This window comes from Hydra vulgaris, chromosome 10 (genome assembly GCF_038396675.1).
Source record: "Hydra vulgaris chromosome 10, alternate assembly HydraT2T_AEP".
Lineage (NCBI taxonomy): Eukaryota > Metazoa > Cnidaria > Hydrozoa > Anthoathecata > Hydridae > Hydra > Hydra vulgaris.
Window position 1 is genome coordinate 46,934,746 of NC_088929.1, and position 26,666 is coordinate 46,961,411.

At 27.7% G+C, this 26,666-nt stretch overlaps 2 protein-coding genes across 5 annotated transcripts in view; one reads left to right on the forward strand and one right to left on the reverse strand.

The window, feature by feature from the left end:
* LOC101239258 (sarcoplasmic reticulum histidine-rich calcium-binding protein) overlaps nucleotides 1–9,461 on the reverse strand; it is a 28,010-nt gene extending 18,549 nt beyond the window's left edge. Inside the window, exons 1-5 of one of the 2 annotated variants that reach the window (XM_065808164.1) lie at nucleotides 9,099–9,461; nucleotides 8,720–8,915; nucleotides 7,059–7,143; nucleotides 5,442–5,693; nucleotides 3,553–3,609 (exon numbers count right to left, since the gene is read on the reverse strand). In XM_065808164.1, the coding sequence (XP_065664236.1) occupies nucleotides 3,553–3,609; nucleotides 5,442–5,505 (121 nt within the window). In that variant the 5' untranslated portion in view covers nucleotides 5,506–5,693; nucleotides 7,059–7,143; nucleotides 8,720–8,915; nucleotides 9,099–9,461. The remainder of the gene's footprint in view (nucleotides 1–3,552; nucleotides 3,610–5,441; nucleotides 5,694–7,058; nucleotides 7,144–8,719; nucleotides 8,916–9,098) is intronic. The other variant, XM_065808163.1, reaches the window with a different exon arrangement.
* A 4,470-nt stretch (nucleotides 9,462–13,931) lies between these two features.
* LOC100199751 (kinesin-like protein KIF12) overlaps nucleotides 13,932–26,666 on the forward strand; it is a 75,641-nt gene continuing 62,906 nt past the window's right edge. For 2 of the 3 annotated variants that reach the window (XM_065808166.1, XM_065808167.1), the window contains exons 1-6: nucleotides 13,932–14,089; nucleotides 14,304–14,498; nucleotides 16,475–16,567; nucleotides 16,651–16,726; nucleotides 19,619–19,693; nucleotides 19,763–19,812. In XM_065808166.1, coding sequence (XP_065664238.1) covers nucleotides 13,983–14,089; nucleotides 14,304–14,498; nucleotides 16,475–16,567; nucleotides 16,651–16,726; nucleotides 19,619–19,693; nucleotides 19,763–19,812 — 596 coding nt within the window. In that variant the 5' untranslated portion in view covers nucleotides 13,932–13,982. Of the gene's footprint in view, nucleotides 14,090–14,303; nucleotides 14,499–16,474; nucleotides 16,568–16,633; nucleotides 16,727–19,618; nucleotides 19,694–19,762; nucleotides 19,813–26,666 lie in introns of all 3 variants that reach the window. The other variant, XM_065808168.1, reaches the window with a different exon arrangement.

Here is a 26,666-nt window from a genome sequence, read left to right on the forward strand (position 1 = left end):
ATTAATTTATCGATTTGTATTACCGATGGAATTTTAATATTTTTATCCTGCATTATGATAATAACTAAATAATAAATAATCTAAACTTTATGCATTACTTTGAATTTTTTTGAGACATTGTTTATTTTGACTTTATTTACAGGCAAATTTGTTTATTCTTAAAATGATATTTATAAGCTTTAATTTAACAGCTGAATGTATTTATACTTTTATTATTATAATGTTATTTTTAGAACTATTTTATATTATATTATTTTATTGTTATACTTAAAAGTAACCTATTTAAGCATTTTTATCTATATGTATTCAAGAATTGCCTTCTATAATTCTAAATGATTGTTATTTAGGTATCTAAATTACTAATAAATTAATAATCACAGGTCTAAATTAATTAATAAATATATTGCAGAAATGATTGTGGTTGATATTCAACCTTTTTCTATAGTAGAAGACATAGGATTTCAAAGATTGCTAAACCATTGATGTCCTAACTATTGCGTTCAAAGTAGAAAATACATTAAAAACTCTGTTTTTCAAAATATATACAACAAAGTCAGATAAAATATCCAAAAAGAAATAAATGATGCTTCATGCATTTCAATTACAATTGATGGATAGATATAAGTGAAGCAATTCAAAGTTCTATGAATAACTTTCTTATTCCAACTTCAAAGGTACATCTAGTCACTAGAGGTAATGCAGCTAATATGGTAGCGGGAATAAGTGAGACAGGTTACAACAGTTTGCCGTGTTTTTTACATACTTTGCAATTTGTGTTAAATGACGCTGTATTTGCCCAGATATATATTAAAAATATATCAACAGCTTGTAAAAACATAGTAACCCATTTTAATCATTCGCCATCTTCTTTTGAAGCTTATCAAAAGTATCCAACTCATTATCAAGTGCCAGAAAATAGGTTCAAACGAGACATTACAACAAGATGGAATAGTCAATATATTGTGTTTGAAAGAATTGTTGAACAGAAGCGTGCTTTGATCCCATTTTTTGTGATAATGACAAATCTAACTGAAGTCACTGGAAAACAATGAATGGATAATTTTAGAAAAATTACGACTTTTAAAAATGTTTAATGATATAACAAATTTGTTAAGTGAGCGTGAAGCAATTGCATCTGCTATAATTCCAACTGTACAAGTTATAAAAACCATGCTGGTTCAAGCTGAAAAGTTTCCCTTGTTTTTAGGATTAGGGACAACTTTAAAAGAATGTAAAAAATCAGCAAATGAAAGATTTGAAAAATATCTCAATGATAAAAATCTCATTTTAGTCACATTTTTAGATCTAAAGTCTAAAAATAATTAGCTGATAGCTATTTTGAAAATATTATTAAATGGCTTGTAGATTGCTCAAAAAGCCTTCAACAAAAAAATCATATGGAGTTTCAACCTGAGGTCAGTTTGTCATCAAGTACAATAAATCTAGATTTTGATTTTTCAAAATGCTTTGAAAATTTTATTAAAAATTAAAACACTTTAATTGAAAACACATCAATATATAAAGTTCTGCAAGAAACAGAAACCAAGCATTATTTAAAATTGAAAAATGAAGTTTTAAAATATTTGAGCCAAGACATTATCATGCAACAAGATAGTCCTATAGTATGGTGGAGAGCAAATAGAAATAACTTCAAGCAATTAGCTCCAATAGCTCAGATGTATTTATCATACCCTCCATCTTCTGTTGAAAATGAATGATTGTTCAGTTGTGAAGTACAAGTTTACTTTTCACGACAAAATAGGTTTACTCTGGAAACAGGAGAAATGTTTTTACATTACAATATTTGTATATACATTTTAAATACTAAACATTGTTACAACTGCTATTGGTGCTTTCTTTGGAATCTTAAAGTTATTATTTTTTTGGTATTTGATTTTAAAGTCTCTTATTTTAGTTTATTTTGAATATATATATACATATATATATATATATATATATATATATATATATATATATATATATATATATACATATATATATATATATATATATATATATATATATATATATATATATATATATATATATATATATATATATATATATATATATATATATATATATATATATATATACAGTACTGTGATTAAGTTTTAGACCACTTACATTTTTTCAAAAAATCCTGGAGAATTCTTCTCTAATATTTAAGTTTGTAGTTCTAAATTATAAACTTATTAAAACACATGTATTTGACACAAAATATGGAACAATTACAAACTTTTTAATGTCAAACTTCATAAAAAACTCTTAATATTCACTATGTTCTCCTTTTGCCTCAATCCCAGCCAATATTTGCCGCGGAATAGTTTCATACGTTAGTTATAAAATCCTGGGGTATGTTGTGCCATTCTCTTTGAAGTACTTCAAAACGTTCTTCAGCATTTCAGGGAGAATGCTCGACCTTCTTTCTGTCCAGGTAATCCCAAATATGCTCAATTATATTCAAAACTGGACTCTGGGGAGGCCAGGTCATCAATTCCAGTACTCATTCCTCTGCCATTTCATTTAAATAATTTTTTGCCACTCGGGAACAATGTTTTGGGTCATTGTCCTGCTGCAGAATAAAATTATGACCTATTAGTCTCATTCCGGATGATATAGCATGGTGCCTTAGGATATCCACATAATATTCCCCGATGAGTCGCCCCCCTATTTTGATCAAATCACCTACTCCAGATGAAGATAAACAGCCCCATTTGTAAAGAGCCTCCTCTGTGTTTAACAGTAGGGTCTAAACACTTGGGCTAATAGGCTTCTTCAATTCTTCTTCAAACATATTGGCGTCCTTTCGTTCCAAAGATTTCAAATTTGGACTCATCGGTGTACAGAACCCGATTAAACATTTCCTGGGCCAAATCTTTATGGTGTTTTGCTTATGTAAGTCGTTTTTCTTTATTGTCACACCGTAATAACGGTTTTCGAATTGCAACACACCCTCTTAATCTGGATTTAAGTAGGTGCCATCGAATAAAAGAAGAGCTGACATTTTTTCCAGTTGCTGTGTTAATGTCTTTTGCCAGCTTGGTTGATGCTTTTTTTGTATTTCTTAAAGTTTAGGGTTTTTAAATAGTTATTGTCATCTTTTGTTAGCTTAGGAGGTTGTCACTGTCACCACCTTTATTTCTATCTTCAAGGGAGCTAGTTTCTCTAAACTTTTTAATCATTTCTGTAACAGCATTCTTCGAATATCCTGTTTTGGATGTAGTTGTTATGACACATTGTTTTAATAAATAAACAAACAAATCCCTCATGTTTCCTCATCAATTTTGTTTATTTATTCAAAATAATATATTCTTTCAACTTTTCTTATATATTATTAAACTTAAGTACGCTTTAAAAATAACATAGAAAAAAAATGTAATTATACAAGTGGGCTAAAACTTATTCACAGTACTGTGTATATATATATATATATATATATATATATATATATATATATATATATATATATATATATATATATATATATATACATATACATACACTCACACATTTATATAAGTATAATTCATAAAGAAAAAAAATATTCACTGTGCGTGCTTTTTTCTTCATCATCACTTTTTACTTTTTTCCCTTCTTCTTCTTTGTCTAACAAATAAAATTTTATAAGAAATGTGAAATTAAAATTAAACAAATAAAATAAAAAATCATATAATATATCAAATAATATATTATATATAATATACTTAACAAAAAGATTGACAAAATTGTATTACTGTAAATTGTATTAATTGTATTTTAAATTCCTCATTATCATTCAGTAGCTATGATAATGACTTAATTTGAAACAAATGGCTATAATAGTATAAAATACAGCTTGAAATCTGTTCCTTATATTACCATGAACTAAAAAAGGGTCTGGAACTCTAAAGAGACCTTGTTTCCTTGTCAACCCATTACAACCCATGATCACCTATAATAAAGTAGAATTTATAGAAATAATGCTTTAAAATTAATTTAGATATTGAGATATTAAGTATCTTAATATCTAAATTGATTTAGAGACCTTCATTTGAACAGCAATGAAGGTTTATATTTGTTACTGCCCCCTTAATTTGTGCCTCTATCCACTATAAAAACTACACCAAGGAGGGAGTAACCAACCATAACTTTCTTTTTGTCAAGAAAAGACTTATAACTGGTTGCACCGCTCACATGGGCCAGTAGACAGGTTAGAGGGGCATTGGTTTTTATTTAATTAAAAAATAGGGTTATTTGAAAATGCTGGCATTTTTGGTGTGAATTTGACAAGTTTATAATGTTTGCATTTTCAGATAGTTAGATCTAATGGTTTATATGCTGTTAATCTTAGATCAAAACATAGTGTTAAAAAAATTTACAAGCATTTTTAAGAGAGAACTATCTGGAATATAGTTCTTGACAAAATAAGAAAGTGAGAAAAAAGTTATGAGGCTAAAGTAGTCTATTTTGACCATTTGCAAATCAAAGGGAGTTACTGTGTTGTGTTTATAAGGTTATAATTTTTAAACCATTATTTAAACTATCTACATAATGAACATAAAATGTAAAAATCAGTAATATCAGAGATGGCGTCTGACAAAGTTTTCTTTAAACTTGTTGAAATATAATGAATTGACCCATAACTAGTATAGTAAAAATTAATTTATTTTTCAACCATACAGAGTCTGTATGGTTGAAACCAGAACAATAACCAACCTGAATCCTGTTCTGGTAAGAAAATACAAAAAACCATACAAGTCCTGTATGCTAATATTAAATGCTTTTTAAGTAAATGTGTTGTATGCTAATGTTAAATGCTGTTTTAGTAAATGTCCTGTATGCTAATGTTAAATGTTGGTTAAGTAGATTTATTAAACTTATAACTTTTGAATTTGAATTTGAAAATTATTTACATTAGATTTTAGATTGTACCTTTTCTACAAAAAACACACACACATATGTATGATAAAAACAATTATATGATAGATAACGATGGGCATCAGTTAAAAAAAAAAACATATATATAATAGATAACAATAGAGCTCTATTTTATTGACATTACTAATAAATTGATAGATTTATTACTTTATAATTTACTGGTAAATCAATGGTAAAACTCAACCGTAAGACATAGCGATTTATGATAAGGATTAAAATCGAAAGACAGACTCAAGAAGTGGATACTTTTCTATACAAAATTTTTTTTTTGACAATCTAAATTTTTAAAATGCAACTTTAACAAAATTCTCATAAAAACAAACTTAGATAGATTTTATATGTACCTTTATTTAAAAAAACAAACAAACAAGCACTTATATATGATAAAAAAGAAATAACTGATAGATAATGATGGAGCTCAGTTTAAAAAACATATATACATATATATGATAGATGATTTAATATAAATATAAAACATTAAATTTAAAATATCTTATATGTAAAATAAAGAAAAAATATACCTTCATCTCTCCATTTATGTTTTATATCACCTACAATTGATCCACTAAAAGGTTTAATCATCATCTGACGATTTGTTGCATTTGACGTTATATTATGTCTTCTTTTCAATTCTTTATAACTACTTCTAAGATTTCTAAGGTCATAATTATGATTAGAAGATAGTTCGGCTTCAGAATGTGCTTGATCTTGATCTTGGGAATTATTTTCATCATAATGACTTCTAATTAAATCTTTTTTTTGATCATGACAATCTACAATAAAAATGTAGACTTGTATTTTCAACTTATTTTTAAAATTAGACAGGTTTCAAACCAATTAAAACAAGTTTCGCTGGAAAATTAAGTCAATATGACAAAGCACTTAATTATATTTATATGTAAATATATATTTTAATTAAATTTTTTTACAATTCTACATAATGTGAAATCTATTATATATACATATTTTGGAAAGCAATGCAGAGAAAATCGAGAACATTTGGGATGATATGCTGTTAATTATCAGAAAGCTTATAGTTAGGGGTGGTAAACGATTAACAATTATTCAATTCATAAAAAGTAATCGTTAATTGATAAATTATAAACAATGAATCAATTAATTTTTTGTTTTAAAATTATAACATTATTATAATTTATTTATTTTTGGTTGCTATGATAACAACTTAGCATTTTTTTAAGAAACAATAAAAATTGTTTTCTATGAAGAATATACTATAAATAATTTCCAGTACCAGTGAGAAATGTAAACAAATAATACATTTACAGTGCAGCAGTTCAGTATCATGACCGCCATTTACAATGTCATCTGGAAAAAGTGGTTCTGATATTTGGAAGCATTTTTTATTTTAAGTGCAAACATTGTTTAGTTAAACTTTTTTTTTGTTTGTTTTTAAAGTTTCTAATATCATTTATTCTGATATAAACGAAACAATTTCTTTTACAAATCGTACAAACGAAAAATTTTTTAGACTAAAATTGTTTCAGAAAAGACAAAAAACATACAGCCAAGTGTTGCTACCTACTGTAATAAAATAGGTAAGAAAGCTGAAGTATCGTTTAAGAGCTGTAGATCCTATTCCTTTTGCAACTTTGGCTCATGACAAAGATATTTAAAATCTTTAGAAATATGGAAAGCAAAAAATAATAAATAAAAAAAACTGGAGAAAAGTATTCAATTTTCCTTGATAAGTGGACTTCTGGTGGAATTATAAGGTATTTGTGTCTTAATATACATTGTTCAGACAAATGATCATTATTATGATCCTGGAATGATTAGATTAATGATGATGAATTAATTCAATAATGTTGATACTCCTACTTTAATAAATGGCAACTCTTTTACTGAGTCATTTATTATTATAAACCTTATATACAATGGATTGCAAAATTAGCACCTGGTAAAATTGACCCTCTATACTGTGCTTACTTTTTTTTTACTCCAGAGTCTATTCTGTATCTCTTTAAATCTCTTTTTTCACACTGCATTGAATAATGTTATTTGGATTGGTTTTTTAAATGAGTCCCCTTCTTTTTTAGACAGGTCCAAAAACATATTTATAAATAAATATGCAAATACAAAATAAGTAATCAATATTATATTAATAAAATTCAAAATACCTGCACATTTAAGTAAATTTGATACAATTTTTAGCTTATCTTCTGTTGCTAGGTGTATATTGAGATCATCATCTTCTTTATTTAACTAAAACCAAACCTATTTATTTTAACTTTATTTTCATCATTTTTTTAAAATCATTTGATCACAAAATAGATTACAATATCAAAGAGATTCTCAACTAAATGTATATTCATTGATAAACTTTAAATTTTATACAATAATCTCTTAGCATTTAAAAATCATGACCATATAAAGTTTAAAGCAACTTATCTTGAGGGGTTACATATTTTATATGGTCATAATTTTTGAACGCTAAAGATTATTGTATGAAATTTAAAATTTACTGATGAATATAAACTTAGTTGGAAATAGTAAAAAAAATAAATATTTCATCAACTTGTTGCTCTCACTTTTGGTGTGGCCAAAATTACGTAATTTTTGTAAATTTACAAAAAGCCTATTACAGTTAGTTACAACTTGCAAGTACAAGGTTTAGTTACAAAAAGCCCTGGTTTAGTTCAACTAATCCTATGATTAGGGTATATTAAGCTCTTTAGCCATGTTGAAGGCAACTTACCTAGGAGAAGAAAAAACCTGATGTAAATCGGTATCTTGGAAACCTATCCAAACCAAGTAAGGAAACCAAGGAAGGTAAACAAACAAACAAAATACATTTAAAAGTAAAAAAATAGAATACACTAAAACAAGTCAGGTACAAATTATGTTTACCAATTCGAAGAAAAACTTTTAATTAAAAAAATAATCATTTTGATAGTTATAAATTGCTGTTATTTAACTTAACTAAAAAAAACCTTCTCTGATAATATTTTTAAAAGTAAATGTTGATTTTAACAACAAATCTTTAACATAAAATAAATATTTAAAAGTAATAGTAATAATAATAATAATAATAATAATAATAATAATATATATATATATATATATATATATATATATATATATGTATATATATATGTATATATATATGTATATATATATATGTATATGTATATGTATATATATATATATATACATATATATATATATATATACATATATATATATATATATATATATATATATATATATATATATATATATATATATATATATATATATATATATATATATATATATATATATATAATAACCCAGTAAACATGTTTTATACGTCTAAAAAACGCATTAATGCGTGTTTTAAACATCTAAAACATGTCTTGTGTTTAATGGAAATAATAATAATAACATCAATAATAATAATAATAGTAGTAATAATAATAATAATAATAATAATAATAATAATAATAATAATAATAATAATAATAACAGCAACAATATAAATAATAAAATTACATTTTTACTAGACACAACTACATTTGTAAAAACTGTAAAACATGTTTAAAATGTAGTTGTTTTTATAAAAACTTATGCCGATCAAATAACAAAGTCAAATTTTCATTTTCTATTAAAATGTATTATAAAAACTATTATACACATGTTTAGAAACAAATGCAGAACAAGTTTTAACAAGCTAAACATACAAAACTTGTTATAAAATGATAAACAGCTACTATGTTTTGCACCTCCTAAATTTATTATACTGTTAATAACTGATTTTTATTAATGTTGCTATTAATGATGCAGAAAATTATATTGATACCTTTAAGTACTACATTTGCATTACTGGAACATAAATTGAAAATCTTCTAACATTTTCTTTGATTTTATTTATGATTAATAAAGCATGCAGTAATTTTGAACATTGTTAAAATCCACTTAATTACAACTAATTAACCATTCCTTATATATAAATCTGACTAAAACATCTTACTAACAGCCTCCTTTTTGTAATTTATCTAAAACAAGAAATTATTTCTATAGTCATGCATGAAAAAAACAAAAAACGTTTGTTTATAAAAATATAATTTTATAACAAAAAAAAAATTATATCTGATTATACATTACATTAGTATAAAAATATAATATTATACATAACATATCAATTACATTATTATTACACCTTGGATAAAAATGCTTACTTTATTAATAGAAAGATTACTGTTATCAGCCAGGTAGGTATTTGTTTTCACTAATAACAATAACAAAATTATATGTATTTCTTTTGCCATTGTTTAGAACCTAAGTTCATTTGCGCACTTTTTGTTACGCTTTAACCTTAAAGGATTAAAAATATTATTGTATATCATCGGAAAGGAATGATAATTTTTCACTAATTTGAGTAAAAAAACCAATATACGAGGTGCCGTCCGCTGTATTTGGAACATCAAGAACGACGTTAAAATACACTTCGCATGAGTAAATCACTAATCGTAAATTTAACTCACACTCAGCACATCTTACAACAAGCTGATTTTGGCTATGCTGAGGAAATTTAGCAAAACTTTTGAGAGCGTTTTAATTGAAAAATGACTAGGAAAAGTTTTTTTTGTTCATACCAAACCATTTCATAAATTCTGCATTGCGATTTACAATTTAGATTCCATACAAACTATTCAACATCATTTGCATTACTTAATTTGACTAAAAACATTAAGATAGCATTTGATGGAGGAATCCATCAAATGCTATCTTAATGTTTTCATGTTTTTTAATCCAATCTCCAAACGAAATATGTTAGTAATTCGAGAACCATTAAATATTTTGAAATTATTTTTTCACACATAAATTTATTTTTGCGCATATTTAAAAAAAGAAAATTTTAAGTTTTTTTGTTCTTCATCGGATTATTTTAGTTTACCGGTAATAAAGTTTTTTATAACTATAATTAACAATTCTCTATACAGCTCACACCCGTAAAAATGAATTGAAATATCTTACTTTAGAGGTAGCCAAACATTTTTTTTCTAATTAAAAGTCAATTCGTTGCATTAAATTTGTGTCAAATAAAAAACTTGCTATCCATAGGTAGCCAATTGCATTGAATCATGTTACTACAGAGGTAGACCTCTGTTATCATGTTACTACAGAGAGAGACCTCTGTAGTAACATAATTAAATCGTAACTTTATTCTTTGTGGACTGAATTAATTAAGAAAAAACTATTATGTAAAAAATATTTTTACTTATTTTTACTTGGTTTTTAATTAATTTAATATATCGTTAAGTAGAAAATACATAAGTATAAAGCAAAAGTTTGATTTTTGTCATAAGCAATTCAAAAACATAATTTTTGGAGATGTGGGACATCTCCAAAAATCTAATTAAGAGAGGTCTCCAATCAACGTTATCTAATGTAAACAATGAGATTTTCCCCTATCTATTTAGCAAACATCGCTTTGTCTTTCGCGTGGTAAAAAGTACCTTTTTGATAAGTACCCCAACGTTCTTTATAAGACTTTTTTGAAAGGTGAAGTTGGACTAAGAAAATTAATTAATCTCCTGTTTTTACCACTTTTTTGTAAATATTTTGTAAAAAATCTCTTTAATATTTTGATAAGGAGAACGTATTTTACGAATTTAATAGTTTTTAATTAATTTTGTTAATTTTTGATCTCGATATCGATACTGTAAGGTATCGCATCAATAACAAACAACACCAACATAACCGATACTTTCAATGTCAGTATCGCGTGATCTCGATATCGATATTGTATGGTATCGCACCAATACCAGATGATAAACCGAGACTCGATGCCAATTATCTAGAGTCCCGAACTTCGTGTAAATAAGTTAGACATCGTTTTTTTTTTTGTGTGCAAAAAGTCAGACATGCCGTTTACAACATAGACTGTAAACTGGAGTAGGAGTAAACAAAAAAAAAAGTGAACGGTTTAGCAATTTTATTTATTTTGCAAGTGCAATATTCAAGAGACAAGACAGAGACAAGATAAAGACATCACGAGGTGCAAAAAGTGTCGCAGAGTTTGGGAAGAAGCATTGCCAACTCAAAACAAAATGTGGTACCAATGTGAAGTTTTTAGTTGCAAGTCTTGGGTTTGTCGATCGTGTTTACCCAAAAAATACAAAATTGGTGAAGAGTTTTTTTTTGCATGAAAAAATGCCGCGAACCTGCTGCTAACGATGAAACAACTCAAGTTTAATTAATTATTTTTTCGTATATTTGATTAAAGTAGTTTTTTTGTAAACTTAACTTCTGGTAAGATTATTTTTATTTTTATTTAGTTTAGCTTCATTTTCATAATATCTTAATTTAGTTTTAATTTTCCTAATATCTTTATCGATTGTTATTTAAATTTAACTAGTTTACCCAATTATAAGGGGAAAAATTTTCATTACCCAATTATAAGGGGAAAAATAAACGTTTTCTTCATAAAAATTGATTTTTTAAAAATTTTCAAAGTATTTTTATATATTTATATAATGTAAAAAACCTCCATAAGACAACAACAACAACAAAAAGAAACATAAAAATATTTTTTCTTGAAAAAAATAATTGAATTTGAGGCTCAACTATTACCCCAGTATTACCTATCGTTTACAGTTTCTAAAAAAAAGTTTCGCGGTTTTTTATTTAAATTTTTTACGTTAAATACGCTCTTAAATATGCGAGACATTTACTTTAAAAATAATAACAAAATAGTATTATTAATAAATAACAAAATAGTATTATTAATAAACAGTTATTTTTTTTCCATGTTTATATATTTAAAAAAAAAATATAAATATTTATAATATAATTTCACTATAAAAATAGTGTTGCAATTTACTTATTGTATTTAATTTAATATTAAATAATATAGTATGTTATTTAATTTTTAATTAAGTACGATAAATAAAATTTTTAATATAGTCTATATTAGCTAATATAATCTATATTACAGTTTTAATATAGTCTATATTGAAACTGTTGACGTATTGGATGTCTCTTATATTATATAAGGGACATCTATTAATTATGTCAACAGTTTTTAGGCAATTTCTTATCTCCCCTTTCTTAATTGTCATTTACTGTCAAATTTCTGTGATCCTCAAATAAAATTATGTCAAAAATTTGATCCTTCTTTCCTTACAAGCTAATAATATTTTATATGGCTGGTGTTTATGCTAAAAATAGAATTTCAGAAACTAAAAATTCTACTATCAAATAAATTTTTTTACCTTGTTTGTATTTAAAACTAGCTATAACACTTTAAATTCATATATATATCAAGACTTTATATTTTTGATTCTATCATCTTCCAAAGGGAAAACAAATATTCATCAATTGTTATGGTGGGTATAATCATTACACCCACCATAATGAATCAGCCATTATACTATAATGGCTGATTCATTTTGTGGAACCAATACACCCCACAAGTCAACATCTTCATCAAACCATTCTGGGTTTAACACCTCTCCATGTCATGGAGAGGTGTTGAACCAAGAATGGTTTGATGAAGATGTTGACTTGTGGGGTGTGACTCATGGACCATGATGTGACTGCCATCAGCTCTCTCATTCTTGTGGCAGGCGCTCGCACAATGGTATTATTCTTTCAGATTAATACCATATGTGGTTAATCTGTCAAAAATAAGAACTTAGTCATTATTTTGATACTACCCAAAAAATGGTTTATTTCCTATTTATAAGTTATTAAACTGTTAGACATCAATTTATTTTGAACTCTCCCCCTCCCCAATGTCAACAATTGTCATACTTAGTCAATATTAATGGTTAACATTACTAAAAAATTATGTTGTTGCTTTTGTTTGATAAATGTCTAAATTCTTATATATTTATACATGTAGTTTATAGTTTTTCCATAATTATTAAAGAACAAAGGAATCAATATTTTTTTTAAAAAAGAACAACAACTTTATAGTTCAGCTTTTTTTTAAAGTTTTAATGATATGCCCTTACTATCTCAGATTAGCTTCATTATTTTAGATTTGTATTTTGTTTTGCTCTTGGTAATGTCTTGAAAAATATGAAAAAATGAGAGCCTGATTGTATGTGGAGACAATTATATATTCTGAAAAATGGTTGTTTCAAGGATATATTTAAAAATAGTAATGTTTAAGTAAACACCTAAAACACTAATATTTTAGAGAGCATTCAAGCAAAGGTAGAAATCAAATCTGAATTAAATCTTGAAATTATGTAAAAAAAAATAGAAGAAAGCTTTTTTAAAGTATCTGATGTAGTGTATGGAAGAACAAACAGTCCTCAGAGACTTCAAGTGTAAAGTTATCGAAGAAAAAAAATAGAAGGAAAAAAAAGAAGGAAAAAAAGGGCACTAAAACAATTATGATGATGGTAATAATGATGAATATGATGATGATGATGATGATGATGATGATGATGATGATGATGATGATGATGATGATGATGATGATGATGATGATGATGATGATGATGATGATGATGATGATGATGATGATGATGATGATGATGATGATGATGATGATGATGATGATGATGATGATGATGATGATGATGATGATGATGATGATGATGATGATGATGATAATGATGATGATGATGTTTTAAATATAAGTAAATTTTTCATATTTCTGTGAATAATTTTTAATCACTGCTAAAGAAATTTCTAATAGGTAATAAAAGTTTAGTAGGTTTAAAAAAAACTAAAACTAAAACTAAAGTAATTTTAAAAATATCCTTTGAAAATGTTGAAAATTAAAATTGGAGCTCTAAATTACTTTCGCTATTAAATGATTTTTTTTAGTGGGAAATTTCAACCTTTTTTTTTTTAAAACTTTTTTTTTATAGTTTTAAAGATGGAATTTAATGTAAATATAGTTTTGTTGATGTCTATTAATACACCCATCATCATACATCATCATATCTATTATACACCCATGAGTTATAAATATTAATATGAATCTATTAATACACCCATTTTTTTTATTTTTTTATTAATAATTTTTATTTAAAAAAGTTTTTTTCAATTTAATATAGAAAATGATGTTAAAGATTGATTGAAATTGCTGAAGATTTTAAATGACAGAGTTAAATAAATTTAACTTAAATCAGCTAGAAGAGAAACAAGATAAAATTTCTAACAGTATTAATGATGGCTCAATATTCAGACCTGACTCTTCTTCAAGGTTTAATATTTTTTGTAAATTAAAATACATGGATATGCAAATCAGAAACTTAAACAATTGACATAGGATGCTAACTAAACTACCTGACAACACAATTTTTTTACATTATAAAACACCTGAACAAGAAAAATAGGTAAACATTCAAACATAATTACCTGACTTAAATAAACAAAATTGTTTAAAAAATGGTTAAAAGTCAAAGGTTCTTTTTTAGCAAAATTAAAAATACCATAAAAGAATCTACCTCTTTTCAAGATGAATTTGTAATGAATAACATGGTATCAAAAAGAAAATTGACAGCAGATATTCCATTTTATATGAAAGCATTTGATACATTTCAAAGCAAAGTAGCTATTGAATCATCAAAAGATTTTTCTTTGCCACTTTTGAGTGATAAGCAAAGAAAAAGGTAAAAATATATACTTTATTTTAGGAAAAAATATAATAAATAAGAAAAAACTAGTGCCACACTGTACCTAGGCTATTGTTTTAAACAATTGTTACTTCTAAGTTTTGTTAATCAGTAAATTGATTGAGCAGGTGACACTTATTGTTATTTTTTCAGTTGTTTTGTTTAGTTAAATTTAGTTACTTAGTAAATTTGGTTGTTTTTAATTTTTAAAATATTTTTAATATTTTAATTTAAAATTTTTTTTAATGTAAAAAATAATTTATTTTTAAAACTTTTTAAATACAGTCGTCCCCCGGTTAATGAACCCCCCTCTTAGCGAACTTTCGGTTAACGAACCGAAAGTTTGCCCAAAATCCTCCCCCGGTTAACGAACCAGAACTCGGTTAACCAAATGGCGTGCACACCCGCGTGAAGATCGGGCGCGCCGTCCAGCATTTCCCCCTCAGTTTTGTGAGTGTCATGGAAGCCTGGGAGGTGAATGGTTGTGCTGGGTGTGCTTTTGTTGTTTCATTTTTTTCTTTTCTTGTTTCACTAATATTTTTCATGCATTTTTGTGCTTTTTTCTAGGTTTTTTTCCCACTTGCGATTTTTTCGATTTTGCGATTTTTCAAAATGTCGAACCCTGCGAAAAAAAGCAGAAAAGTTTTCACTCTTGAAGAGAAAAAGACAATCATTCAAAGAGTGCAAAAAGGTGAAAAGCAAAGTGACCTGGCTAAGGAGTTTGGTGTGAATAAATCAACCATTTTTTGATAAGCAATGTTCATGTTCAATTTTTAGTTTTTTCTAAAACTTTGACAAGCAATTTTCATGCACAATTTCAATTTGTTTCAATTTTTAAAAGTGCATAAATCTCAGGTTTCAATCATTTCACCTTTGCCTATTTTATTTATCAAGTTGGACAATTTTTTGAATTTTTTCCCCCATTATTTCGGCAAAATCCACCAATTAAAAATTTTTTAATGGCGGCCTATGGGAAAATGCGTTTCGGTTAACGAACTTTTCGGATAACGAACTAGTTCGTACTCCGAATTAAGTTCGTTAACCGGGGGACGACTGTATTTGAAATATAATACTTTAGGTTCTGCCATTTTTTATTGTTTTTAGTATTAAGAATTAAATACAATATTAAAAGATTTTCATTTCAATATGAATTTTTTAGTAGATGATATTTTGTTTGTTTACTAGTCTTGTACTTCAGACATCGTCTTTGTCTTTAGGGTCATTTCTTTAGGTACAACTACAGTTATTTTCTTTTTGATTTTAATTTACTGAAAATATTTTTTGTAGTGAGTGTAGAAAAAGAAAATTTGTATGAATTTTTTTGTAAATTCACCTCCTCAAGGCCATGAAGAACACTTTAACTTCAAACACAAACCTTGATAAACAAAGCTGCTACACAGAGAAACAATTTAAGTGCAGTACTATCACGAACGAGGTGCGGATCAAACTAAGAACTTTTTGCTTAAGAAGCAAGCGCTCTACTATTACACCACTACCGCATTAATTACTTTAAGTTATTTAGATTTAAAAAAAAAAAAAAAAAATAACGGGATAGTTGCAATGCAACTGTTGCATATCTTGTTTTGGAATTTTGTGACTTATTGTTTTTTTATACAAATAATAATTATTAATTTAATATTACAAATATTTAAATAGTTTAGATTTATAAGTATGCCTTAAGCCAAACTGGTTTTAGTTACTCAGGTCTACCTTATCAGGGGTTATTCTAGACCATTTTTGACAGCATCAACCGTATTTAGGCACCAACCAAACTAAAATTTAAGGACTTTTTTTTTATGGCAAGTATTGTTTTTTTTGTGAAAAAAGCACAGGTATTTTGCTAAATTTTGACAGGGAGGGGGGTTGGGGTACTGCCAACCAATTTTTTTTCCTAGAATAGGCCCTGCTCATATTATATATATGAGCAGGGCCTAGATATTATAAATATTAATTTTATGTTTTTATTTCTCTAGCTGTTCAACCATTACATCAACATGTGCATCAACATCACTTTCTCAATCATCATCTTTAGCTGGTGCTTCATCCAATATAAATGTTGTTGTCAGGTATTGTTTTTATAATTTTTTTTTTTTTTTAATTCTTATTAATGGTTTAGCTTATTAATTAAATAGCTAATTAATATTGCTAGAGTAAGACCAATGGTGAAAAAAGCAGGAAAAAAAGAAAGAAGTATTATTGATTATCCTGGTGAAGGAGTGTTATGGGTAATTTTTAGATTTTTTTTACAACTATTTGATTCAGTTATCTAATTTTATGCTGTGCAATTATATTCATAAATTAGTGATGAATTTGTTATCAAAGCGTTAATGTTAAATTATCTTGACAGAATCTTGAAAAATGTATTAACTTATTTATTTTTATACTTAGTTTATTTTGAAAAAAGGAAAAATTTAATGCAGTATTGTTAACAACAGCACTATGCTCTGTGTATACATGTTTAGAAATAAAAAACCCTTTTTATATTTTATTATATGTACAATTTCTGCACAATGTAAATTAAAAAAAATTACCATTTATTAGTCATGATCTCATAAAGTAACCTTGTAGAAATAAATAATATAATTGACTCTATTGTGAAATAGAGTCAATTATATTATTTATTTATATACCAATTTTTCTGTAAGAAAAATTTCTTTTGACAGTTTGGCAATTTACACATCATTGTCTTTCCAATGTCATAGAAAATATTTCCAAACAGCTGATTTACTTGTAAAATCATGTCATCATTTTAATTTTTATATCATGTTAATTTTTATACTTTATATAATCTAAAATATATAAGAAGCAAGTATTATACAGGGCTTGTGATGAAGCGAGCGCGTTAGCGTTCCGCTCGTAAAACGCGCCCGTAAACGTTATTTTTAAACGTTCTAGGCGCGATAAACAACGCTCGTTCAGCTTATAACGAGCGTATAAAATAACACTCGTCCAATAGTTCGGGATTATTTTTTCATTTTCATAAAATATTTAACAAAGATTTTTTATTAAAGATATTCTATTATTAAAGCACTGATATAAAATTTAAAAAGCACTACGTCATTCTCTTTTGCACTAATGTAATGAATGAGCAGTTTGAAGTCGTTAATAGTCACTAATTTCAATAATGGAATGCGCACGTGGAAACGCAATGTGAATACAAAAATTCGCAAATAAAGTAAGAATAGAAAATTAGAAAACCATTATAAGAAAATTGAAACCGCAGAGTATTTTTAATCTTGTTAAAATATCAAGTAAGATTTATTTGATTTATTATTTGTAATATTCTACACATCGTTTATAATAAAAATAAATATAATAATAGAGTAAATTTTAAAATTAGTTTTTGTTCATAGTATAGGTTTTTTATCAACTATTTTTTATTTTAACTCAAATTTAAAACGATTCTGTTGTTTAGAATGTTCGCAATCAAGGACATTTGAAAAGGAAACAAAGTAATGATGTCAATATTTATGTCAATATTTATGTCAATATTTTGAATGACAGGCAGATGGACAAGCGAAAAACCACATGTGAAATGTTGCTGTTACGACACGAAAGAAAGTCAGTATTGCATCGAATTGTGACTGGTGATGAAAAATGGATTTATTTTAAGAATCCTAAACGCAAAAGATCATGGATGAATCCAGGAGAAGCATCAACATTGACTGCAAAGCCTTAATTGTTCGGAAAAAAGAGAATGCTCTGTGTTTGGTGGGACCAGAAGGTAGTGGTGTATCATGAACTTCTGAAACCTGGCGAAACTGTTGATACGCAATGCTACTGACAACAAATGATCAATTTGAACCATGCATTGATCGAAAAATGACCAGAATGGGCCAGAAGACACGGAAAGGTAATTTTGTTGCATGATAATGCTCCGAGTCATACAGCAAAAGCGGTCAAGGAAACGATAACATCACTTGGGTGATAAGAGTTACCTCATCTGCCGTACTCACCAGACTTGGCTCCTTCCAACTACCATTTTTTTTCATCAATAAGACACGCATTGAATGAGCAACACTTCAATACCTACGAAGAAGTCGAAAAATGGGTCTCCGAATTGTTTGCCTCAAAAAACGATCAGTTTTATTGGCGTGGTATCCACAAATTGCCAGAAAGGTGGTCAAAATGTGTAGAAAGCAATGGCAAATACTTTGAATAAAATATTTTTTACTTTTCCATTAGAAAATAGTGTTTTATTATGAAAAAAAAATGCTCATTTCATACTTATAGACCTGGTATATATATATGTGTGTATATTATATATATACAGGGCTTGTAATAAAGCGGGCGCAACCTTCTAAGCACGATAAACAATGCTCGCTCAGCTTATGACGAGAGCATATAAATATACATATGAATATACATATAAATCATGCTTGTTCAAAAGTTTGTGAGGAAAAAAGTAATAAGCTTTTATATGGTTTTTTTATAAAATATTTGTAATTAATTTTTTTAAGTAATGATAAAACTTGTTGATTTAACAGTAAAACTCTGTCTTCCTTATACTTATATGATGTACTTATATAAAATATAAGTATTACGTCACTCACTTTCTGCATGTTTCTGTTTTGTTGTTTTGTCAGCATTTTTCCGTTTTGCACTAACATAACAGATGAACAGTTTAAAGTCGTTACAGCTAATTTCAATAATGGAATGTTAACTATTTTACCCAAGTGCGCGTGGAAACACAATGTGAATATAAAAATGTGCAAATGAAATGGGAATAGAAAATTAGGAAATAACTATAAGAAAGTTAAAGCTTCTGAATACTTTTAATTTTGTAAAAACGTCAATTAAGATTTATTTGATTTGTTAATAATATTCCACACATTGTTTACACATTTGCTTGTTGATAAGGTTTATGTTAATATTATATATATATATATATATATATATATATATATATATATATATATGTGAATGTGTGTCTATTATTTGTTTATGTATATCTATATATATATATATATATATATATATATATATATATATATATATATATATATATATATATATATATATATATATATATATATATACATATATATATATATATATATATATATATATATATATATATATATATATATATATATATATATATATACATAATTTAGATAGAAGCAGGTTTTAACCAATCAAAATCCTTTACATTTAATAGCGTTTTCAATGAAAGTTTTGATCAAGAAACAGTAGGTATTATTATTTTTAAAATCAAAATTTTTCTTAAAAAGAAAATTTTAAAAATTGTTTATTTTTAGTTCTTTGAAAGAAGTGGTATAATAGAACTGATTGACAAAGCATTATGCGGGTAAAATCCTTAAATAGACTTATATAATGCATAGCTAGTAACTAACTTGAATTTCTAATTTTACATAAAACTGAAATAAATAGTATTTTGTAAAAAACGTTTTTAGTCTTTTATATATTTTTTATCTTTTATTACTATGTTTTATATATTTTTATCTTTTTATATTAATGTGTTTTTGTTATTTGGTTGTATATATTTAGAAAAATTATTCTGGTCTTTGCAGTTGGAGTTTAATGTATCACTCTACCACCATATTTGTGTTGTATTTTCCACCATGTCTTGTGGCAAATACATCATGTATGTTGGTTTTGTTTCATTCATCACCATGTGTTGTTCCATTAAAATTTATTTAAATGTGTATGTATGTATGTATCACTAGTTTTTATATTTCAATTAATCATTTTTTTACATGTGGGACAAGTGACATTAACACTCAATATGTTGTACATTACAAATTATAAAGTAGTAAAATAAAATGATATAGTACTACAATTAGCTATACAATTAGATTTAAATAAAGATAATAAAAATTCTGTACCAAATCAAATCAAATGTATTCTAAAATAGATTTTACATTTCATGGAATACTTACATATAGTACAGGTACTAATTTAGTAATAATTTAATAATAATTAAGTAAGAAGTTAGATATATTTAGGACAAAATTTAATTTACTTGTATACATATATCTAGATTATAAGACTTTTACATACCTAATTAAATTATAGCAATATAAGAGAAGTTTTAATAATAAACAAAAAGTTTATTATTAGTTGAAAGTACTGTTCCTATGTTACATTTTTTTTATACTGGTGCATAATATTATCCAAAGAAATCTTTATACAATTTTATTTTGAAAATATTTTTAAAAGTATAATTGTTTAAATAAAGTGTATTAATATAATATAATATTAATATTATAAATTAATATTATAAATATAATATTATATTAAATATAATATTATATATATAATTATTATAATATAATATATAATATACTATACTTTAAAACAAAGACAATTTTAAAAATGGTTTGAAGAAAGAAATACAAATGAATCTAAACTAATTAATCATATAAAATAATAGTAAAGTGAATAATTAAAAAAGAAGAAATAAAATTATGAAAAATGCATATTTTTCATTAGTTTATTTGTCAAGTATTATAAAAAAATTCATGTCGGTAATCATCATCCATGATGAGTTTATTAAATAAACTCATCATGGGTGATGATTACCAATAAATATTTGTTTGTCTCTTTAAATCTATTTAATAAAACAGCACAGTACTGTCAATAATTACTTTTATATGAAGATTTATAAATAATGTTTTACAATACATCTCCCAATTTCTCTAATAATTTCATGCTTCTTTAGGTTGCCACAAGTATAAGTTCAGTTTCTGAAAATATTTATCTACATTTTTAGCCTCTCTTTCATGTTATTAAATTGTTTTTACTAATTAAGAATATGCTACAAAATTCTTAGTTTTAAATGCACAATAGAAATACTAACTTTACATTGTAACTGTTATAACCTGCATATCATGTTGCTTTTTTAAATAGATGATAACTATATAGCTGGACTGTTTTCAAATTAAATTAAGCATATCTAGGCATATGAAAATTACAAAATAAAATATTTGTTCCATATTTTAGCTAGAAATCAATAAAATATTCATGTGATTCTACTTAAATGGTGAAAATAATTCAAGAGGTTTTAGGTGCAAGAGTGTAGAACTTATATTTTAAAAACATATATCCCGATGAAAAATTTAAACATATGCCCATTTTATAGGTAAACATATTTCAAAATATACCATACATTTTTTTTTTAAATTAAATTTACTTCTAACATTGCTGCAAGCAAACACTATTAAGTTAGGAGTTACTGGAAAACAAAGAATAGAGTTAAAGAGCATAAAAACGGTTTACAAAAGACTTAAAAAATTGATTGTTGTTTGAGTCATCAAAACATGAAAATGGCAGAGAGTTCCAAAGAATTTTTTTTTTTTTAACATCTTTGCTTCCAACTTCCAAGGCTGCAGGCAACCACTAATTAGAGTTGGAAGTTACTGGAAGAGAAAAGATGAAGATTGTAGAGCAAGATAATGATTGACAAACGACTTAAAAGATTGTAAATTGTATGAATCAGGAAAGCAAGATCAAGGAAGCGAATTCCAAAGAACTGATGTTCGAGGAAAAAAACTAGACAAGAATTTTTGGAGCACTTACAAAGAGTCACAAAAAAAGGTTGAGACTTAATTGAATGATGAGTAGCATGAGAATGAATTTTAGTAGATGGTACATAAGACACTAGCTCTTCAGAGCAATGTCCATTTTAGTATTTGTAGAAAAGAGAAAGAGAAGCAACATTACAATGATGTAATAATGGTTGGAAGTTGGCTGCAAGAGCAGGTCCAACTATGTTTACAACGCGTTTTTGCACCTTGTCTAAAAGAGAAAGGGCATCATTAGAGGATCCGCCCCAGATATGGCAACAATATTTCATACAAGGCCGGATTTGAGATTTATAGAGATAGAGAATAGAATCCGGTGTAAGAAAGTGTCAAGCTAAATAAAGAGATGCAACCTTAGCAGATGCTATTTTTGCAATGGGTTTGATAAATGGTTTCCAAGAAAGATCGGAAGTAAGAGTTGATCCTAGAAGATGAAGGTTAGATGACTCATCGAGTACATTACCGTTCATAAATATAGGAAGATCTAAATTATTGCGATAATGATTAGCTGAAAAAAATTGAGTTTTATTTGAATTAAAGTTCACCAGCCACTGTGAGCCCCATGCTGTAGCAGAAGTGAGATCCTTTTCAAGCTCAAATGCCCCCTCTAAGCAATCAGAGAGTGTTGGCTTCTTATCATGACAAAAGTAAACGGTAATATCATCAGCAAACAATGCCACCTAAGATTTGAGAATATCTGGAAAATTGTTAATGTAAATTAAAAAGAGTATAGGGCCAAGGATAGAACCTTGAGGAACCCCTGAAGTTACAGAATAAGAAAAAGAGTGCTACCCATCGAGGACAATTTTTATACTACGATTGGAAAGGAAGGATTCAATAATCTTAAAGATGTTGCCAGATACACCATAAGAAGAAAGCTTATGGAGAAGACCTGCATGCCAAACTTTATCAAAAGCTTTAGATATGTTAAAAGCCTTAACATGATGGCCTTAACATCTTCACCTTTATCTAATGCGCGATAAAACCTATTGGTTATTACTGTTAGCAAATCAACTGTAGAACGAGAAGATCGAAATCCCTATTGATGATCAGAAAGTAAGTTATTAGATTCAAGATGAGAGATTAAGTGTTTGTTAATTAAAGATTCAAAAACCTTGCTTATGATAGGAAGAAGACTAATGGGATGGTAGTTAGGGATAACAGATGCCGCTATACTTTCAAAACTATTCAACAAGTGCCTATCAAAGTCTTGTTTTCCAGCAGGCTGGAACGACAGCTCCGGAGAACACTTCTGCAAGACTATAACAGGTATGTTGTCCGGGCCGCAAGTTGTAGAAGAGTCTAAGCATCACTTTAGATACAGAAGCTGGAGTGATACAAATGTCAAGCAATGGATCAACCTGTTTGATGGCTATATCAGGTAGAACGCAACTAGTGAAATCAAGAGATGATATTAAAGTTCTTAGCAAACAATTCAGTTTTGTCTTTTGGTGAGGTGACAAAGTCTGAACCATACAAGAGAGGTGGAATAACAGATTTGCCCTTATTATTGATACTATTAAAGATTCTCCAGAAGTCACGAGAGCCTGATTTTTGTGATGAAATACAAGATTTCATGACCTGAGAATAGCGGGCTTTGGCATTAGACAAAACCTTTTTACAATGGTCTCTAGCAGTAATAAACAGATGTCTGTTTTCAGGAGAATTGTTTTGCTGATAGATATGGAAGTAACGGTTTCAATTGGAAGTTGCAGCAGCACAATGTGAGGAAAACCATGGAGAAGAGTGAGGCTTGACCTGGAATTGTCGAGAGGGAGTAAAAGATTATATACCAGCCTGAACCCATAAAGTTATGTGAGAAGCACATTTGTCAGCAGGAAGATGAAAGATTTCTAACCAAGAACCATCACAAAGAAAATCACGGAAAAAGTCCCAGTCAGCTTTCAGGTAGTTGTAAGAGGTACGATGATAAGGGGATTCAGATGATGAAGAAAAATGAAATCAAACCATGATCAGAAGCACCTAAGGGTGAATGTGGAGAAACTGAGCACTGACTAGGATCAGAAACAAGACATAAGTCGAGTAGAGAAGGTAAATTATTCGTGTTATCTGGAAAGCAAGTTGGAAAGTTGACTATTTGAGTTAGGGATTGAGAAAGGCAGAAGTTGCGAGCTTAAACGGCTGCAGAGTCACTGACACTAGAGCCAAGCCATTCAGTGTGATGAGCATTAAAGTCACCAACAACAATAATATTGGCTCATAGGTAAAGAGAGAGGGCTTGGTCAATTTGATCAGAAAGAATATCAAAAAGAGTGCAGTCTTGAGATGAAGGAGAGCGATATGGAACAAAGAGAAAGGGGAATGAGTGAAGTGGTGCTAAATGAAAGCACATAAAAGAATAGTCTGTGGATTCAAACCTAGTTTCCCAACAAATGGGTAAATTCATGTGACTATTGGAGTCTTTACAAATTAAAGGAAGATAACCATTAACACTAAGATCAAAGATGAGACAGGTGAACTCAAATTAGTCTCATAAAGAGCAAGTAGGTCACGTGAACTTTGCAAGAGATAAGAATTAACAGAAGAAAAGTTACTTCGAAGACCGCGAATATATGAATGAATGATAGGTTTAGAGAACTTGGTGAAGAAGATGGTATTTTGTGTTTTATAGTTTTTGGTATTCATTTTTAAATTTGTTAAAGAACTTGACTCAAAGCATATATAGTACTCAGTACAGTTTAATAGCGCAAGCAATTGCCTCATAACACAAATAGTCAAGTTTCCAACTCGCATTCCAGACAATCTGAAACATTTACTTTTTCTACTTGACTTTTGTCTGGTTTCTGATCCTAGTCAGTGCTCAGTTTCTACACGTTCACTATTAAGTGCATCTGATCATGGTTTGATCTTTCTAAAAAAAAAAGATCAAGGTTTTATTTTAGAGATCAATTTTCATGAAGAAAATCACCGAAAGAGTCTCAATCACCTTAAAGGTGATTGAGACTCTTTCGGTGATTTTCTTCATGATGGCTCTTGGGTAGAAATCTTTCATCATCCTGCTGACAAATATGCTTCTTATATAACTTCTTGGATTCAGGCTGGCATGGAATCTTTTATTCCCTCGACAATTCCAATTCAAGCCTCAATCTTGTCCATAGTTTTCAATGGATCACAAATTAGGCTCCCAAGACTTCTGAAAAATCTTTAACGGTGTCTATAATAAGGGTAAATCTGTTATTCCACCTCTCTTGGATGGTTCAGATTTTGCTACCTCACCTTAAAACAAAGCTGAATCCTACCTGATATAACCGAAAAGGTTGATCTATTGCTAGAAATTTTGTATTTTGTATCACTCCAGCTTCTGTATTTAGAGTAATTTCTTGCTTAGACTCTTCTACAGCTTGTGGTCCGAACAACCTACCTGTTATAGTCTTGCAGAAGTGTTCTCAGTAGCTGTCGTTTATACTTTTAAAACTATTTAACAATGATACTAAAAATAATAAAAGTGCTGATCAGAGTCTTATTTTCCAGCCTGTTTGAAAGTGGTATTTTTATTATTTTAAGCGGTATTACATTTTTAGAACTTTTGATAAAGTTTGATATACTGGTCTTCTCCATAAGCTCTTTTCTTATGGTGTATCAGGTAACATCTTTAAGATCATTTACCTTACCAATCATAGTATAAAAGTTGTCCTGGATGAACAGTACTCTTCTTCATTTCCTGTAACTTCAGGGGTTCCTCAAGGTTCTATTCTTGGTCCTATACTTTTTTGATTTAAATTACCTTCTCCCAGAAATTCTTACGTGTTTATTCTAAGGTGGCTAATTCTTGTCTTGATAAGAAGCCAACACTCTCTGATTGCTTAGAGGGGGCATATGAGCTTGAAGAGGATCTCACTTCTGCTAAAGCATGGGGGTCTCATTGGCTGGTTTACTTTAACTCAGATAAAACTTTTTTTCAGCTAATTGTTATCACAATAATCTTGGTCTTCCTATATTTATAAATGGTAATGTACTTGATGAGTCATCTACCCGTTGTCTTCTAGGATTAACTCTTACTTCTGATTTTTCTTGGAAGCCATATATCAAATCCATTGCAAAATTAGCATTTGCTAAGGTTGCCTCTCTTTATTGTGCTCACCACTTTCTTAATTTGGATTCTATTCTTTATCAATCAATCTCTAATCCATTCTTGTATGAAATACTGTTGCCATATCTGTAGCAGATCTTCAAATGGCCTCCTTTCTCTCTTAGACAAGATGCAAAAATGCATTGTAATCATAGTTGGACCTGCTCTTGCAGGCAACCTTCAACCATTGTCACATCGTATTCTTGCTTCTCTTTCTCTTCTCTATAAATACTATTATGGGCGCTGCTCTAAAAAGCTAGCGTCTCTTGAGTCATCTACTGAAATTCAATCTCATGTTACTCGTCATTTAATTAAGTGTCATTCTTTTTCTGTGACTGTTTCTAAGTGCTCCAAGTATTCTTATTTATCTATTTTTTTTCCTTGAACATCAGTTCTTTAGAATTTGTTCTCTTCATCATGTTTTCCTTATTCTTATAAATTGGAATCTTTTAATTCCTCTGTTAATAGTTATCTTGTTTTATAAACTTTTTTCTTCCAGTTACTTCCAACTCTAATAGTAGTTGCTTG